The 19848-nt window shown below is 35.6% G+C and overlaps 1 protein-coding gene across 1 annotated transcript in view; it reads left to right on the top strand.

Annotated features, from left to right (window-relative positions):
• Positions 1-6576: 6576 nt before the first annotated feature.
• Positions 6577-19848, top strand: part of LOC127692782 (solute carrier organic anion transporter family member 6C1-like) — a 60648-nt gene continuing 47376 nt past the window's right edge. The window contains exons 1-6 of the mRNA XM_052193380.1: positions 6577-6901; positions 7814-8074; positions 11255-11446; positions 12617-12710; positions 16163-16281; positions 19710-19819. Of these exons, the coding sequence (XP_052049340.1) occupies positions 6577-6901; positions 7814-8074; positions 11255-11446; positions 12617-12710; positions 16163-16281; positions 19710-19819 (1101 nt within the window). The remainder of the gene's footprint in view (positions 6902-7813; positions 8075-11254; positions 11447-12616; positions 12711-16162; positions 16282-19709; positions 19820-19848) is intronic.

Here is a 19848-nt window from a genome sequence, read left to right on the forward strand (position 1 = left end):
AGTTCTGATAAATACAGCAAAGATGGAATAATTTTTCATAGTTAAGATGGAAAAACATCCGCTATTTTATGATAAATTACATTGTTTTTATCTGACGAGAGCAAACTTGCCTGAAGGCTGAGCATGGTGGACTCCTGGACTTGAGGCAGCTAAGGAGGATGAGAAGACAGGGTTTTATTTGTGTTCCCGTTGTTTTATCTACAGTTTTTCTACAAACAATACATTTTGATCATATTTTCTTCTCCATTTCCTTCTCCCAGTTCCTCCTTACCTCCTTCCACATCCAACCTCATTTTTATTTCTCAAAAGAAACAAATAATACAAAAAATTTGTAACAAGTCGAAGAAAGCAAAACACAAAAGCCAAAACAACAATTAAAAAGGAGAAAAAATACCAAAATGAAACAAAATCCCACAAATATATATATATATGTATATATATATATATATATATACATATATATATATATATATATATACATACATACATACAGAGATCATTTTGTGTTGGCCAACTACTCCTGGGCAAAAGGCCGTTTTGGGGAGTTCTCACAATGCCTTGTACACCATTGGAGAATACTGATTTTCTTTTCCCCAGCAGGGGTTAGTTAGAAGCTTCTGAGTTAGAGGTGCCACTTTGTGTGCAGTTCCCCTTCTTTGTGCTGGATGTGGTCTGGATTCAACCCATGTAGGTGTTGTGTGTGGTGTCACAGTGTCTTCAATGTGCATTAGTTCAGTTGTGTCTGGAGGATCCTGTTTCCTGGGAGCCATCCACTCTCTCTGGCTGCTTCAGTCTTTCTGCCTCTTCTTCCACAAGGATCCCTGTACTGTGAAGGAAGGGTTTTCTTTATTCTATCCCATTTAGGAGTAATTGTTCCAAAGTCTGTCTGTCTGGCCATTATTCAGGTGAGAGTCTATATATGAGTTGTCATCTACTACTGCAAGATGATGCTTCTCTGGTGTATGCTGAGACATGCACTAATTTCTGGGTTTTTTAACATCTCATATCCATTGTATCCCTTTTGTTAAAGGACTTATCTGTGTTTTATGAAGTAATAATGTGGTTTTGCATTTGAAACTGTTTATGTGGTAGATTATTTTATACATACTAAACCATCCTTGCATTTCTGGGATGAAGCCAACCTTATCATCCTGGATATTCTTTTGATGTTTTCTTGGGTTCAAATATTTTAAAAAATATTTATTAGGTAATGTTATTTAATTATTTAGAACCAAAAGTATAGATTGATCCAATTTTGCAGTCTCCTTTCTCTTTAGACTTGCTTTCTCTTGATCTCTCTCACAGAGTTATTAATACCATAACCACCAACCTTATAACCACCACATTTTGATTTAAAAAAATTCAAAGCAATTAAAGCAATCTAAACAATTGTTATTATCTATTGAGACAGTGCTCCTTCAGTATCTTGATCTCTTATATAAGACATTAAGGCCTAAATTTCTACTATCTGAGATAAAGTTTTTTCCCTACCCCCTACCCAGACATGTATGCGATCAAAACCCCAATTTATTTATTTATTTATTTATTTATTTATTTATTTATTCATTTATTTATTTATGCATACTTAAATTCTCCCTTCTGTGAAGATTAATATCTCTGTGCATATATATATATATATATATATATATATATATATATATATATATTTCACTTAACAAAATTTAAATTAATATCATTTCTTATTTAACTTCAATTAAATTCCATTTTACTTACTGTATAAGCCTTTTTTCCCAGGCAACAAATTTGTCATACCAGGCTAAGCAATCCCAGAATTCCCATGAGCCATGTTCATAGAATCCCCCTGCCTGCAATGGCATAGACTTTTCGAATTTCCTTTAAATCAATTACCATTAATTCTCCTTTCTATCCTTAAAAACAATTAAATCAATTTTTGCCCATTCTCTTTTCTGTGGAGATAAATATCTCCTCATTATTATTTGTTGAGGTAGGGTTTCTTTCTAACTCCATTCCTTGGTTTCCTACATTTGAGATCGAAGGCATGGGTCTCTTTATTCCATGTATACTAAAAAATACTTAAACAATTACACAACTATATTTTCATTATATCATTAAAACAATGTGATCTCCCTTTATTTCTATTGTATTTAGGCCTGTTCTCTCTGGTCTGTCTTATCCCAGTAGGAGCTCTCAGCATCTGTGGCTTAAGCTCTCTGTAGCTTAAGAACAGGAGAGAGCATCCTTAGCCTGCCTCTCATGTCCCTGGGTTGTCCCTGTCCTAGCCTTAAGTCACAAACCCTGGAATATGTGTGCCAAACTAGTATGATCTTCTATCCTAGTTGTGAACCTGTGAGGCTTAGGGAGGAACCACGTGGTTCAATTAGGTTTGGCTGAGCAATTAATTCTCCCTGCCTCCCAATCTTAAAGAGAAGGCATGTGTATTCTATTCAGGAATCTCCAGTTAATTTTGAAAAGTGAGTACAAGCTTAATACATTAGATGCCATCAGTTGCTATAGTCAATTATTGCTTATCTAATTGACCTGCCAATGGCTATGCATTCCTTACTACCTGCCCAATGTTCTAGATTCCCAAATGAAAAACATAAACACACACACACACAAACACACACACACACACACACACAGAGAGAGAGAGAGAGAGAGAGAGAGAGAGAGAGAGAGAGAGAGAGAGAGAATGAGAGAGAGAGGCTTATATTATACATAAAATAGCTCAATGTCTGGGCCACTCCCAAACCTCCATATGGCTAACACCTTCCCTCTGATATTCCTTAGTTATTACTTACTAAAATCTATATTCCATCACTGTTGCTCTTGATACAGCCAAGGGGAAGCCCTGAAGCTGCTTTTGTCTGGCTCTTAGATGTTGGCTGTCTTCTCTTGTTACTTCTCAGGCGTGACAGCTACTCCTTCCCCGACATGGTAGCTAACCCCTTTCCTCTCCTTTCTCCATTCCCTACTCGAGAATCCTAAAAGTCCCATCTCTGTCTTCCTGCTCAGCCATTGGCCACCAACAACTTAATTTACCAATCAAAACCAACTGCGTACACAGATGGTCAACTTCTTACAGAGACACAAGAGATTCTTGTACAATTTGGGGGACCCAATTATCATAATACAAATAACTTTAGACCAAATCCATAAAAGACTTCTACAGTTGGCCGGACTGTGGTGGCGCACGCCTGTAATCCCAGCTCTTGGGAGGCAGAGGCAGGTGGATTTCTGAGTTCGAGGCCAGCCTGGTCTACAGAGTGAGTTCCAGGACACCTAGGGCTATACAGAGAAACCCTGTCTCCAAAAAAACATAAAAAAAAGAAAAAAAAAGAAGAAGAAGAAGAACACAAATAGCAATGAAACAACAAAATACAATGACTACTTCCCCAAACTAACTTCAAACATTAATGACAATAATCAATAATTCTCCACACAAAGACAATAGTCAGGCTGAATGCATTAAAAACTAGTATCTATCTTTGTCATATACAAGAAACTCAGCTTTAAAGATAGTAACCACCTTTAAGGAAAGTGTTGGAGATTGTAATTTCTTTCATAGGACTCCTTTTGCAATTGGAGAAAATTATTCCAAGCAAATGGGACAAAAAAGCAAGAAAGACACTGGTGTCCTGATATCAGACAGCAAAGACTTCAAACTAACAATAATCAGAAGCGATAAAGGCACTGAATTCAAATCAAGTCAAAAATAAAGCAAGGCAATATTAGTACCAGAGACATTTTTATTTGATATATTTTTATTTACATTTCAAATGAGTTCCCCTTTTCTAGCCCCCCACTCCCCGAAAGTCCCATAAGCCCCCTTCTCTCCCCCTGTCCTCCCACCCACCCCTTCCCACTTCCCCGTTCTGGTTTTGCTGAATACTGCTTCACTGAGTCTTTCCAGAACAAGAGGCCACTCTTCCTTTCTTCTTGTACCTCATTTGATGTGTAGATTATGTTTTGGGTATTCCAGTTTTCTAGGTTAATATCCACTTATTAGTGAGTGCATACCATGATTCACCTTTTGAGTCAGGGCTACCTCACTTAGTATGATGTTCTCTAGCTCCATCCATTTGCCTAAGAATTTCATGAATTCATTGTTTCTAATGGCTGAATAGTACTCCATTGTGTAGATATACCACATTTTTTGCATCCACTCTTCTGTTGAGGGATACCTGGTTTCTTTCCAGCATCTGGCAATTATAAATAGGGTTGCTATGAACATAGTAGAGCATATATCCTTATTACATGGTGGGGAATCCTCTGGGTATATGCCCAGGAGTGGTATAGCAGGATCTTCTGGAAGTGAGGTGCCCAGTTTTCTGAGGAACTGCCAGACTGATTTCCAGAGTGGTTGTACCAATTTGCAACCCCACCAGCAGTGGAGGAGTGTTCCTCTTTCTCCACACCCTCCCCAACACCTGCTGTCTCCTGAATTTTTAATCTTAGCCATTCTGACTGGTGTAAGGTGAAATCTCAGGGTTGTTTTGATTTGCATTTCCCTAATGACTAATGAAGTTGAGCATTTTTTAAGATGCTTCTCCGCCATCCGCAGTTCTTCAGGTGAGAATTCTTTGTTTAACTCTGTACCCCATTTTTTAATAGAGTTGTTTGGTTTTTTGGAGTCTAACTTCTTGAGTTCTTTATATATATTGGATATTAGCCCTCTTTAAAAATATAATCTGAACAAACTGAGAAAAATTGAAATTAACTGATTTATTTGAGCACAGTGGTGTAAAACAAATAATCAACTGCAAACAAGTCTCTGGAAAGTTCAGAAGCTCATGGGGATTAAACAACTTAGTACTGAATAAGGAATGGGTCAAAGAAGAAATCAAGAAAGAAATAAAAATTTCCTAAAAGTAACTGAGTATAAAAACATAACACACACACATACACACACACACACACACACACACATACACCTTTGGGATACTGTATAAGGAGTCCTATGAGAGAAATTGTAATCCAGATTTCTAGAGATTAAAAAACAACAACAAGCACAATTGAATGACTAAATGATGCAATTCCAGAATTTGGAAAAGCAAGACCTGCATAAATCCAAATGCAGTAGCTGGCAAGAAAATGAATATATCTATGAAATATATATATGAAATATATATATGAAATATATATATATGAAATATATATGAAATATATATATGTGAAATATATGTGAAATATATATATATATCAAAGCTGAAATGAATGAGATGTAAACAAAGAAGCAGTAGAAGAACTAGTGATTATATGAATTGATTCTTTCTTAAAATAAAAAAAAATAGATCAAATAACACTAAATAACAGAATAACAGAAAGAAAAAATTCCAGAGTCACAAAATTAGAAACGACCAGGAAATATAAAAACAGACATCAAAAAAGTTCACAATAGTAGCAAGGGACCAGTGAGGTGAGAGAAAAAGAAGACCTTAAGCGAAGAGTAATAGTATATATAGCACAGGTCATCTGAGGGAGGGTCAGTAATGGGGAAGGGGGGAGTAATATGAGTGGTAAAACATTGGTAGAGTGTGAGAGGAGCAATGGGCTGCAAAACGAACAGTATAGGCATTATGTTTGTTTAATAGTGTGGTTCCTATAGCTTTCTTAAACTTTCTGTTTCATCTATCTTTCTTTCAATTTGTTCTTTTGTTCATTCTTTCCATCCATATGTTGTCTATCATCTATCTATCTATCTACCTACCTACCTACCTGTCATCTATCCATCTATTTATTATTTATCTACCTATTTATATTCATGTAAGACTTTAACTGAAGTTCCACTACACAGGGTATTATATTCTCCTCCAAGAAGCTATGGATTTCTAACTAAAAATTAGTGTCTTCTGTGAGATACTTTCAAACTGAATTCTAGAATACACATTAAAAAAATTATCCAACAGGACCACATAGGTCTCATCCAAGAGTGATGTGGAAACACAGATAAGTCAATACACTTAATCCAACACATAAAGAGTTGAAAAGGCAAAAATTCATGATAATCTTATTATATTCAGAAAAGGACTTTAACACAATCCAATACTTCTTCATGATAAGAGTTGTTGGACAGACTAGGGGTACCAGGAAGATAGCTCAACCTTAAAGGACAATTTACAGCAAATTTACAGTTAAAATCAGCATTAATAGAAACAATTCCATTAAATCAGGACTAAAAAATAAAATTAAATAAATAAAAGAAAATGATGTCCACTCTTTCCAGATCTACTCAGCCTACCACCTAAACCCTTAGCTAGTACAATAAGACAACTGAAGGAGATCAAAAGGATACAAACAGGAAACAAAGGAGTCAAATTGTTCTTATTATTTCCTCCTTTCCTATTATCCTTTCTGAGTATCCTCTTTTTTTACTTCTCTGTGAGACAAAGAAGATGGAATCCTGCTTTGGAACTTTTGCCACGTTACTCAACCCGTCTGTAGGGACGTTGGCTTTCTACACTCAAAATAACGTTCCCTGCAGAGGTTAGAGTGTCAGGTCTCTTACGGACAGTGTAAGTCACCTGAGACCAGGCAGAACACAGGTGCCTCAAAACACACCTGCGGGATCCACGGAGCTGCTTCGGATAAGCCATGGCCAAGGTCCAGGAAAAAAAGGCAGGTGTCAAGAAGAAGGCTACAGTGGTAGTGAAGGATGACAAACAAAAAGGTGAAACTGAGGAAGTCCAGAATTTAGGATTGTATCTGAGAACACTTCCAGCTGCCAAGAAGAAGTTTGTGAAGTTTCGAAAAAGGAAAAAGTCTCCTACAAGTGCTGAACTGCTGTTAATAGATCCAAGATACAGTGCTTCCAAGGAGGGGCCGTTCGGTTTGGGCCCGCTAGTTCTGCCTTGTTTACAGCGTTTCAACAACATTGATTCCTTCCTGACTATATACTTTGTGGCGGCCTTAATTCACGGTAAGTTAGAGAAGCAGAGCTGCTTTGGTGAGAAGCTTCACTGAGGTAGACATGAGGCTGACACACTGTGGGAAGGAAAGGGCAGACGACTTCTGACTCCTTTTCCAAACCTGAATGAAAACCAGTTAACCCAATGCTCTGTCTTTGCCTTCAGTCTTTGGCTCCCTGCTTGGCGGGGTGCACTCCATACTGTGGGCTTCAGCTTCAGAACTGATGGGAAGGTGGTGTTGGATTGGTGCCTGTTATTTAATGAGCAACTTAAGTTCTGGTTGAATGCTTGGGAGATTAAGACATAACTGGAGACGGCATCACGATTTCTGCTCACAAGTTTAAAACCCTCTGATCAAAACAGCGTTCTGCCTGGTGTTTCCTCATCTTTGAATGGAGAGATGGTGAGCTGGTGAGGCTTCAAGTGGTTCAGAGTACAGGAAGAAACACCTGAGTGCCTGTATCCATATGTTGTCTGCTTCCTCTTCTATTTATTTTAGTTATGTATGTTTTACTAATATCTTCTGGGAATATGGAAATCCTCATCTTGCCTGTAGTCCCCCAACTCCATTGATTCACTTTTAAACTTATTTTAATTGGCAAGTGGTCCTGTCAACTTGAAAACTACATTTGCCCTCTAGCTTCCTGCTGGTCCTCACACTTAGCTACAGCACATTTAAAGGGATGAGATGACTCCAACATGATTTATCTTTAAAAGACGACTAATAGAAGTAGTTTAAATAGCTTCTCATATTCAGGTAAAAATATCTTGTGAGTTAATGAATTCATTGTTACTGTATAGGTAAATAATAAATAAATAAGTAAATTTAAATCTGTATAAATTAAGCTTTGAATGATTATGATGTTATCTTTGTCTATTAAAATGCATTATGGTGCCTCTTCTCTTTCTTTTTTACTTTCCAGGTATTATATATGCTTTTTCAGATCTGAGTATGGCAAAATATGAGGCTAAATTCCTCCTGTCACAGCGAGAGACGCTTATGATGGATTTAAGTGACTATCTTTCGTCTTTCCTGGTAGCACTATTTGTCTCGTACTTTGGACGCAAAGGAAACAAATCGAAATGGGTGGCAGCTGCCTCCATTTTACTGGGACTTGAATCTATTTTGTTTGCTGTCCCCTTTTTAAAATATGAAATCATGAGAGCCATGGAAGAAACTGAAGGTGAGATTTTTTTTTTTGAAATATACCATCATACACTAAACCAGTGATCGTTCAGATTGTTGGTTCAAGAACTTTTTCAGTGGTTCATGATGTATCTCTTGCTACATTTCTTCTATATCTGTCTCAGAAAGAGATGAGCCTAGGAAACACTGTTTTGGAGTGATTTACACAATTATTGATTTTATAAAATTTTATGTATGTCAGAAATCATCTAGCCGGGCAGTGGTGGCACATGCCTTTAATCCCAGCACTTGGGAGGCAGAGGCAGGTGGAATTTTGAGTTCAAGGCCAGCCTGATCTACAGAGTGAGCTCCAGGACAGCCAGGGCTACACAGAGAAACCCTGTCTCAGAAAAAAAAAATCTTCTGAAAAGTCTGGAAAGCCATTTTATTTTCTACAAGATACTTTATTCTTTTTTTCTCTTCACATAAGCTCAGACACGTAATTTCAAACACAGGAATGAACTTACACATAATGAAGAAGTAGCTAGAAAAGTTGCCCTTTTTAAAAGTTAGATGCTACTCTGACTACTATTTGAGTCTCTAAAGACATTGCGGCTTTGTGGCCTTGTTCGTTGTTGATTCAACAATCTCTCACTATTCCTAGTAAACAAGAACTACTTGTAATGCCTTGGAGTATATTTCTAACATGTACAAGATTTTATACACATGTAAAGCTTGGTTTTAACGAGACATGATGTATAAAAAAGATGTATCCATGTGAATATGTAAATAAATGTTTTTAAAGTTTCATAATGTATGGTGTATTTATAATCTTTATACAACATCAAATTTAAAATTAGTTAATATGAAGCACAAATAATATTAAAATAGTTATGTACTATGTAATGCATACAAATGTAAGAGCTGCAAGTTATACATGATTTTTAAAATGTCAATTTTATTTGTAGAACTGACATTTACTTCAATGAGAAAATGGCTTATGAAAGAAGAAAATGAAAAGCATTTCCTTACTTTGTTTTTAACAGTATTATGATCAGAAATAGTAGACTCCTCAGGAACTCGTCTTGACAAATATTATAATTTCTAGTCGGGATTAAGGACATGCACTATTCTTGCAGAGAACCTGTGTTTGATCTTAAGCATACCATCTGGCATCTAGGAAGCACATATAACTACACTTCTAGGAACATGCTACTCTCTTCGGGTTTCTGACAGCATGGGCTTACACACATATACACAAGCACAGTTTTAAAAATAAAACCGAATCTTTAAAAGGCTGTTATCAGAGCTGATGAGTCACGGCAATGAATATTTTTTCTCCCTATTGAATCTTGCTCATGTCATCTATGCTTTGTACATTTTGTTCTGCTTGGGATTATGTGTACAAATCTTTGACTACACGCCCATTTCATCTTATACAAACACACTCATAGACAGAGAGACATACTCAGAAATATGTACAAATACACACAAATAGAGAGAGATTCTCCATTTGCTTATCTGCACACCTTCCATCACTGCCATGTCTCCTAGTTTAGTTTTCTGCTCTTTCCTTTTTGTGATTTCATGATTAGATTCTATATTCATCTTGCATTATGTGTTCTCTGAACCACTTTGGTATAGTCCACTGCTTTCTGTTTTCTCTTTGCTATCTGTTCTATGTTGTATCTTTTATCTACAATGATGACAGGTTAGTGTGTTCAACTCTCATGTAGAATATGTGTGACTCAACAAACATGTAGACACCATACTTCACAACAACTTGAAGAATTCAACATATATTTCTCCCCAAATTCATATAAATACCCATTCTACATTATCACCTTTGTTTTCTAGAACTTTCTATAAGGTGACCCATGCACACATCTGTCTTAGCAGGATCTTGATGATACCCACCAGTAGTTCATACTTATGCAAAACGAAGGCTACCCTCTTCTCTATCGTTAGGATCTGTGGATAATGAAATCCAGCTCTCCCTGATTCTCCTAATTGTTACTTCCCTTCACTTTAGATTATAAATCTTTCAAACCTCCTCTAGTGAGGGCCTTCAGCTATTTTGCCTCATTGTCCTTTGATAGCCTCCTTGGAAACTTTGGGAGTGAATCATGCTCCTGCCCTTTCCCGATGTCAGGTGGCAGCTAAGTCCTATGATGAATCTGCTCCTGCCAATTGGAAGTGACTTAGGCATGAAGAGGCCATTGTAGGTCTGAACTCATGGAAGTAGGGAGTGTCTGCGCATTAGTTACCTGAGATAGCATCTATGAAGACACTATCATGAAGGGAATATTAGCTCACAAGTCACCATGCATTCCTGTACGGAGCTAGATGTTGCTGAATATGAGAGGGAGGGAGGGATGGAGAGAGAGAGAGAGAGAGAGAGAGAGAGAGAGAGAGAGAGAGAGAGAGAGAGAGATCTGGCAAGGTATCCATGCTCCTATGAATAGCCCTTTACCTGTCATCCAGTAAACAACTCATTGAGTCATTAAAAATAAAAACATGAATGTAGAAGAGGAAACCAATTGTGAAGTAGAATCCAGTTAGTAGGGGTATGAGGCAGACGGAAATATTAAAGATATGTAATCTATAGGAATTCATCATATACATGTTTGAAAATATCATAAAAACCTTGAACACAGTATATATTTTATAAAACAAAAATGGAGAAATATTGGTTAAATTACAATTTTAGGACATCTTCCCACTTTCCACTGAGTTATATATTGTTCCATCGAAAGTATGTCACATACATTTTCCTTGATGTAATAGGTCATAACCTTCACTTTATTCTTGTTTCTACAATAGCATTTTAAGAGCATGTGTTAAATTTCAATCATAGTAGATATGGTTTAGTATTGCCTATTTACTTACGCCAATCTACTAACAAATATAAAGACACAAACTCCATAAAAACTGTGACTAAAAAAATTTTTAAAAAAATGACCTGTGATCCAAAGGATTTTAAAATTTAATGGGTAGAAGACAACCCAGTATCCAAGGAAATCTTTATCACTTAATACGCAATATGTGTGTCACTTCTAGTATTCCCAACCATTTTCTTTTATTGTGCTATTTCTATTATGAATATACTCATGAACTGGTGGTATGACTACACTCAATATAAAGAGATAATAGGAATGGTGGTTGTCACAACTGAAAGTTAATTGCACATTACATGTTGAACTCAATTCAGTAAAATATATTTCTTGTCTTTCAAAAGAGCTGTGCATAGAAGAAAGACAAAAGACAGTGGACAGTTGTGGTGGAATGAGAGTACCCTACAGATCAACATGTATCTATCTCTTCATCTTCTCGCAGTGCCTCCATGGAATAGCAGGGATGCCAATTTATATTCTTGGTGTGAACTTCATTTTTGACCATGTTCCCACATACTCAGCTGGCTTATATTTAGGCAAGTTTTTTTTTTAAATGTATTCCCCATTTTGAGTAATTATCAAACATCTGTGTGGTTTAAGTAATAGGTAAGTACTGTTGGCTCTGTGATGACACTGTGCTAAAGAGTGATGACTTATTTGCCCAACTTTAAGTTGACATTTATACATCTAATTATGAGATGTTGAACACTAGGCAAATCATTTAATGTCACTAAAAAGATGTAGAGAAATAGAAAGTCTAGGTATGTTTTAAGTAGGAAAATTTTCTCTTTGTCTGTGTTTCTCATTCCCTGAGAGAGTAGAGAAGGGATATGGAGGGAGAAGAGGAAAGAAGGATGCGGAGAGTGGAAGAGGATAGCTGAGTACACTGTCATCTCTTCCATTTACAATGTTGTATGTAAACTGTGTCCTACATTAAATAGGACACATTGATTCACCCCCAAATAATCTGCCTGATAATCTGTAATAGATTCTGGTCCTGGTCAACCAGAATGAAGAAGTATTTTCATGGAGATGTTAGATACCATTTTTAGGAATATGCACTTATTTTGTACTTACTTTGAAAATGTCTCTACTGACATGCTAATTTTGTTTATGTTACATTTGATATGTAGATTAAACAAGAGATGATTAAGTTCATAATTAAATTATAGGAGTATCTAACACTTGATTATATGAGAAGACACAACACCCAGTTGTAGTGTTAGTAGTCTAGGTGGTTCTCTGACGTTCTTTTAGGTATAATTAGCATTAACAATCAGTAAACACAGTAAATAATATGACCTTTGTGATAAGAACAAGCCTCCTCAAACAATGTAGAGTTCTACCAGGGCAGACTCACTGCTCCCAAAGAAGTGGTGATTATGGCTCAGGACTAGCACCAACTGTAAGACTATCATCAATCCTTGCATGAATTTCACCCCATCCTCCTGTTTCATTCATTCGAAACTTGTTAGAATAAATTCCAGAAATGTTTTCAAGAATACCTCTCCCCCTCTTCTCTGCCCCCTCCCATTTCTTTCCTCTCTGGTCTACCCATTTTCCCTCTACTAAGTAATAGAGAATAGCATAAAAGTTTATATATATATATGATATATATATATATATATATATATCAGAGAGTTTACCTGTATTTTGTATGACCAAATTTGATTTTGAAGCTGTTTGGTGCTGTGTTCATTTTCAAGCTATCGGGGATGCTGCAAAAATGGTGGGATACTCTCTGGGTTTTACAATAGGAGGACGAATTCTTAAGCCTAAGAATGAAACATTGAACGCAGTGTAAGTCATACTATTTATGTTTCTATTTAGTTTATGTTGTATACAATACTTGATGAATAGATACATTTAATAGCTGAGAAATAATATATAGAAAATCTTTGTAACTCTGAGTGATGTCTATATACATATATATATGCATATATAAATATAAGTACATTTATAGTATATATGTATTTTTACTGTTTGATATATGATCAAGACCATTACTTAGAAGTTCATAAACTTTTTATATATTTTTGTATAGGATATCATTGGTCAAGATCTTTACTATCTTGGTTCTTCATATACTGTAGCTACTAACATTTTATCAGACAGATAAATGGTAAACTCTTTAACCATTCCTTTGGCTGCTGCATTGCTCTAAGGATGCCCTGCTTGCTTTTATTTATTTCCAACCTCATGAGAAGCCATTAATTACTTGTCTATCTCAGTGCTTTTGCTTTTTGAGTCCTGTCGGAAAGTTCTCTCTGGTGTCAGTGAGTTCAAGCCTATTTCTCACTTTCTTGTCTCACTTTCTTGTCTTGAAGATCAGCATATCTGTTTTTGTGTGGAGGTCAGTGATCCATGTGTAGAAGTTTTATGCAAAGAGACAGTTAAGGTTCTATTTGTATTGTGTAGTTGCAGCTATCCAGTTTTACCACCACTATTTTGAAGATATTAATTTTTCTCCAGTGTATATTTTTGGCTTGTTAGTTAAAAAAAAAAATCATTGTCCATACACGTGGAATTAGGTCTGGGTCTTCAGGTTGATTCCACTGATAAATGTATCCGAGTTGTTTGTTTGTTGTTTGTTTGTTTTACCAATACCATGTCGTTTATACCAATAATAGAATTCGGAGATGGTGATATTCAGCAATTCGTTCATTATTCAGGATTGATTTTCTGTGTGTGTATGAAGGAGGTGTGTGTGTATTCATTTGAAACCAACTTTGTTTTTATTTGCAAATGATAGTGTTGAAATTTTGATGGAGTTTTTGTTGAGTCTTCAGTTTGCTTTTGTTATGATCACTATTTGCACTCTATTAGTCCTTCTTATCCATAAAGAGGAATGATTACACAAGTTTTCCACTCAAGATAATTTTTATGCTATTGTGAAATGTGTTCACTGATCTTTTTTTAGCCTGTTTGTAATTTGGATACAGGAAGGATACTTAATTTTTTGTGTTGATTTTGTGTTCTACTATTTGCTGAAAGTGCTTATTGGCTGTAGAAGTTGGCTGGTGGAATCTTTAGGAACTTTATTCATAAAACATATATTCTACAAACAAAGACAATTTGAAGTCTTCCTTTTGAATTTGTATCACCTTGATCTCCTTCAGTTGTCTTACTGTTATAGGTTAGATTTCAAGTACTAAAAATAAGTAAGTGTGGGAAAAGTCCTTTGTTCTTGTGCATAATATTAGTATAAATGAATTTCTTTCCATTTAGGTTGATGCTGGATGTGAGCTTGATGTAAATCACCTGTATTATCTTGAGGTGTGTCTCTTATATTTCTAGACTATCCAGGATTTTATTATAAGGAGATGGTCCATTTGTCAAAGTCCTCTTCTATATCTATTACAATGACCATGTGGATTTTGTATTTCAGTCTGTTAATGTGGTTAACTTTATTTCTTGAATTTATTTATTCTAGTATGTGGAATGATATCTGCATCTTTGAAATTAAGCCTGCTTAATCATGGAAGATGATCTTTCAAATATACGCTTATATTCAGTTTGCAAATATCTTATTGAGAATGTTGTATCTTTCCACTTATTTTAATGCTGAAAACCTACATTATGTTAACAGTAGAATCTTGACATACCTGAATCTAGGTTTCTGTCTAGCTTTTAAATTGTAAAAATTAATACATACTCAGAAAAATAAATATCTTGATTAGAATTTCTAAAAAGCAAAGGATCAAGATAATGATATTAAGAGGATTAGATCAATGCCAACAAGATGTCTTATTGTATAGACGTTCTAGCCACCAAACCTAAAGACATTTCTTTAAAAGCCAGGTACCACCTGATAGCAAATACAAACTCCTGCAGTTTGTATTTGACCTCCTCCTATATCATTCGCATACACATACACATATAAATGTCTGAAATTGTGAAAATATATTTCACAAATACTTCATAAATAAATCAACCTGTGATAAATGGCTACTATATTAATTCTTCAAGTTACAATGAACAAAACTATTAATTGAAAATGACCTTAGATAAAATTAAAATTAAAATTTTGCAAATATTCTATCTATAAATTAAACATTATAAATAGATTCTTGGAAAAAGAATTTGTCCCTTTAATTGTGGGACAAATCTTCGACCTCCACAAATGTGTCTTGTGCTAGCACATGTTAAAAGTGCACAACTGCTCTTTTTTTTTTAAATTGAAGTATACTCAAATCTATTTACTTATTCTTCTCATCATATCTGCATGAAGTGCCTACAGTACTGAATCCTTTGAAACCTAACTTACAGATGATCGTTAGCAATGATGTGGGTACTGAAAACAAAACCCTGTTACCTGCAAGCACATCCAGTTCTCATAATCTCTGCTGGGTATGGAGCTGAAAATATTAGTAATAGAATAACTAATAGAATTAACTACTGTAGATCTTTTACCTGAATGATTCAAACAAACAAATAAGCAAAAAACCCTTGGTGATTTTGAAAATTATACTATTGGAAGCAGCATTGATTAAAGAGAAGAGATGTTGATAGATCATAGTAATTTTGTGAGACAGAAACTTAGCAAACCCTGGCACAGAATCTTTCATGTCCCCCTATCTGCTTTGTCAGGTGCTAAGCTTTGTGAAGAGCAAAAATAACCTTAAGAATCAGGAGTAGGTAGGGCAGGGGGAGGGCAAATGGGATAGGGGCTTTTCAGAGGGGAAATAAGGAAAGGGGATAACATTTGAAATGTAAATAAAGAAAATATCTAATAAAAAGAAGAATTCAAATGAGTCCTATAAGAAACCTGGAAAGACCACAGATGCAACAAATAACACTTAGCACATGGGGCCTGAAGGAAGGGATTGCAGCTGTCCTGTGACCTCAAGGGTCAGGTGCCCTAAACAAGAACAGCAGTACAACCTAAAGAGACAGGCTTCTTGCTACAGAGGTCCAGAAGTAAGAGTAAAGGAGCCGGACAAAGAAATAAGTCTTCGTTTCCCAAGGCACAGATTAAAGGGGTAAGGGGATTTTTAAATAGGAGCAAACAGAACTCTCTGCTACCTGAGTCATGTCACTGAAAAGGGAAGTGGAAAAGAGAGGCTCTGATGGGAGGCAAAACAAAACAGTAACAGTGAATGCTGACGACCAGCTCATGTCAGCAATGCCGCCAAATTAATAGTAACAAATTACAAGTGAATGCAAATTAACAAAAAACTATCCCATCTCCCAACAAATTATAATTTGTTTTATAAGTGCTCCTAATTGAAATGTTTCTTTCTCCATTTAAGTAAAACTCTTCAAAGCTTTCGACAACAGCAGCGTCGTTGGGGGAAAGCATTTTTGTTTGTTGCAGCAATCTCACTTTGTACATCTTTACCATTATTATGTTTTCCATCTAGTTTACCCGGTGAGTATATAAAGAATACAATTAATTACAATAATTTTTACCCTCAGCTCCATTCCCAAAACACAGAAATACTACCTTTTCTTATGAATATTATAAATATGTCTTCCTAGTGCTATGGATCCGTTACAAAGAAATAGGGTCATAATCTTGTTGTTAACTTTACATCAAGCAATATCACACTGAATATTATATTTAAGAACTACATTTTCGTTAGGATATATTTGTGTTGTGTTCCGACCCGCGGGACCTAGTAATTCGGGGATCCGAGGAGGGCCCAAGCCTGAAAGAGGGAATGGGTGGGAAAGAAAAGCAAGGCCAAGCAAACAGGATGTTCTTTGTCAAGGCCTCTTTAATGAAACGCAAAACATCTGGTTTTGAACCCACCCTAAGAGGAAGTAGGGAGGGGCTGAGGGGAAAGCTAAAGGCACAGAAGGAGGAAAGGTCATCCTGGACGGATGCTGGCTGTGACTTCCAGCAGCATTTCTGGGATGCTGGTTCTGCCCAGACAACCCCAGGTGTTTGGCCAGGATGAGAACCAGTTGATCAACTTTGAAGAAGGGGGTGGTTCAGCTGTTCAGTGGAATCTCAAGGTGAGAGCTGTTGAGGGTCTGTTTTTCTAGGGTTTGGTCTCTGACAGTGTTGCTCATTATTTCTTTTTTAATAATTCTCTTTTTGTTTAAAGTGCATAGCTGTCTTTTAAAAATGAAGTATACTCATTACCCTTGTTTGTTAGTCAGATTCTCTAGTGTAAAAATTTATAGAATGGATCTCTCTCTCTGGTATTATATATATCACGTATCACATATCATATCATATATATAAATCATATATATGTAATAATGAAACATATATACATGATTCATTATTACATATATATATATATATATACACACATATATATATATATATATGATTCATTATATGATTCATTAGAATGACTTAAATGCTCTGGTGCACATAATCCAACAATTTCTATCTATGAACAGAAGGTCAGAAATTGTTCAGTTCATGAATCTAGGTGCCTCAGCTGGCATTTCGTATTTGTTGAAATCCCCAAAGAGTAGGCTCTAGTGCCAGGGAATGAATGGATTTGCTACTGGTGAGAGGAAGAACAATTGGGGAAAGAGAAAAACGGCTGGGAGAAAGTTCTGAATGTTCAGATTCAGTTCCTTAAAAAAATACAAAAGAAGATGAAACATGAAAGTACAATATACACAAACCTTGGAGATACAGTGGAAACAGTTCTGAAAATGAAAGCTCATCACTAAAGAACATATGTTGAGATCTCAGTTGTGTTTCATTTTATTTAGGTTGGATTTTTGTTTTCTTTTGTTTCTTTGTTTGTTTCATATGAGCTTTCTCTGTATAGCTCCAGCTATCTTGAAACTCACTCTATGGATCTTGCTGGCCTTTGAACTAAAACTTCGATCTGCCTCTGCTTCCCAAGAGTTAGGATTAAAGATACGTGTCACTACCACCTGGCTAAATTATCAGTTTTTAACGAAATACAAATTGACAATAAATATTTGAAGAAGGTTTGGTATCATTTCCCATTATGAAAATACAAATAAAACCTGCACAGAAATTCCATCTCCATGTGCTCGGAACGGCTGTCATCAAGAGAATAAATGTTCAAGAGAACATGGAGAAAGAAAAACCTTCGCTCAATGCTCATGGCAACATCAACTTCTACAGTTACTCTGGAGGTTCTTCCAAAAAAATTCTGAAAATAAGAGTCTGGAGAGATGTTCTAGCAATTGAGAATGCACACCACCCTTGAAGGGGACCTGAGTTTGGTCAGTTACTTGTACCTGTGGGTTATGCAGGTAATTGCTTATGTGCACAAACTCTCCCACATGCAAATTTATAAATAATTAGAAATTTAAAAAAATCCCTGAAAATGAAGCCACCATATGTCCTAGTTATGACACTTCAATATGTGTGCTAGAATAGCTGTGTATTTTTCCTTGTTGCCTCATTATTTACAGTACCTGGAAAATGTAATTAACCTAGATGTTTATAAATAGTTTAATTGGAGAAAGAAAAATAGTATCTATGCACAATGGAATTTTATTCAGCTATAAAAAATTAAATATGAGGTCAAGATTTTCTATGTTAATTCAAACCAATGAAACTCAGAAATTCAATTACAAAATGTTTTTTCTTCCATAAGTTTGATATAAATATAAAAATATGCATGTATCTAAACATGCATTTGTGTAGTATGTGTGTATCTGTATGTATGTGTGCAGGGGTGTTATGGGTGTGATAAGTAGAGAAGTGATGGAGTGAGGATCTAGAGAGAGCATAAGGGAAATAGGATAGACAGCAATGAAATACAGATAATACATGAGCAGAATGTGAGACTTACAGGGAGAGGAATCAACAGGGTGGGTGGTCATGATAAATGGGAGAGCAAAAGGGAAAGAGAACAAATAAGAACAGAGTATCATGACATATACACACAAAAAAACAGTTATGAAGTCAACCACTTTATACACTAACCTAAAAGTGTTTAAAGTAAATGTTTAACAACTTTAGCAATCAGAGAAGTGCTAATTGAAACTGTTTTGAGATTCAATCTTGTACCACCCAGAGTGGCTGTCATTAAGAAAGTGCCAATGTGACATCATCCAAGTGAAACCTTCATTACTCTTACTGTACTCTTCACAATAGCCATGGTTTAAAGCCTGCCTAGAAATACAACAACAAATTCCTGGGTGCGGAAAATATGTTACCCAGGGCACTTCACTGAGATGTTAAGAATAGTCATAACACATGCAGGAAAAAGGCTGTGGTGACAGGGACATGTAGGGAATGAAGGGACCAAAGGGGCTGCATGAGAAGAAAAGATAAAGTGGGTAGGAGAGGGCAGTGAGTATAAGATCATGTCAAATGAGAAAGTGTAATGATATGCACACAAGAATGAAAATGTTATAATTGCTTTTACTAATATTATTACTATTGCATTATTACTATGTATTATTACACAAAGTCCTAATTTGGTGGTGACATTTATTACCACAAAATACTTTATGATATATAAAAGTTATTTTTGCAGGGGTCATTTTTGAGCTGTGTCATCAAATGTTATTTATTCAATATGGATATTCAATTCTACATTAAATTAGGAATTTACTCATCCATAGATATCAAACTTTTAGCAGTTAGGAGGCATACATAACAGCTAACTGTAGAATGGGTGAAGTTCAAATGTTAGAAATTTTCCTTATCAAAGAACTGTGTTTTGAAAAGCACTACCACTATTGGAGAATTTGCATTCTAAAACACACATTGGTTTTTGTGTCTTCAGCATAACTCACTTGCCATTCCATGACAAAATGTGATTATTAAAATGTGTACAAATACATGATGTATATTTTCATATTGACTTGCAGATAAAAAATTATTTTCCTTGTGACCTATAGGTGCACATAAGTTAAGACTTGTAAAAAGAAAGGAACCGCCCACCATCGACAGGAGACTTAAAGATAAGGAAATTGGACCTCATTTGAAGGATTTTTTTCATGCTATTTGGGTAAAGTAAAATATTTTTGTTTAAAAAAT

The sequence above is a fragment of the Apodemus sylvaticus genome, chromosome 9 (genome assembly GCF_947179515.1).
Source record: "Apodemus sylvaticus chromosome 9, mApoSyl1.1, whole genome shotgun sequence".
Classification (NCBI taxonomy): Eukaryota; Metazoa; Chordata; class Mammalia; order Rodentia; family Muridae; genus Apodemus; species Apodemus sylvaticus.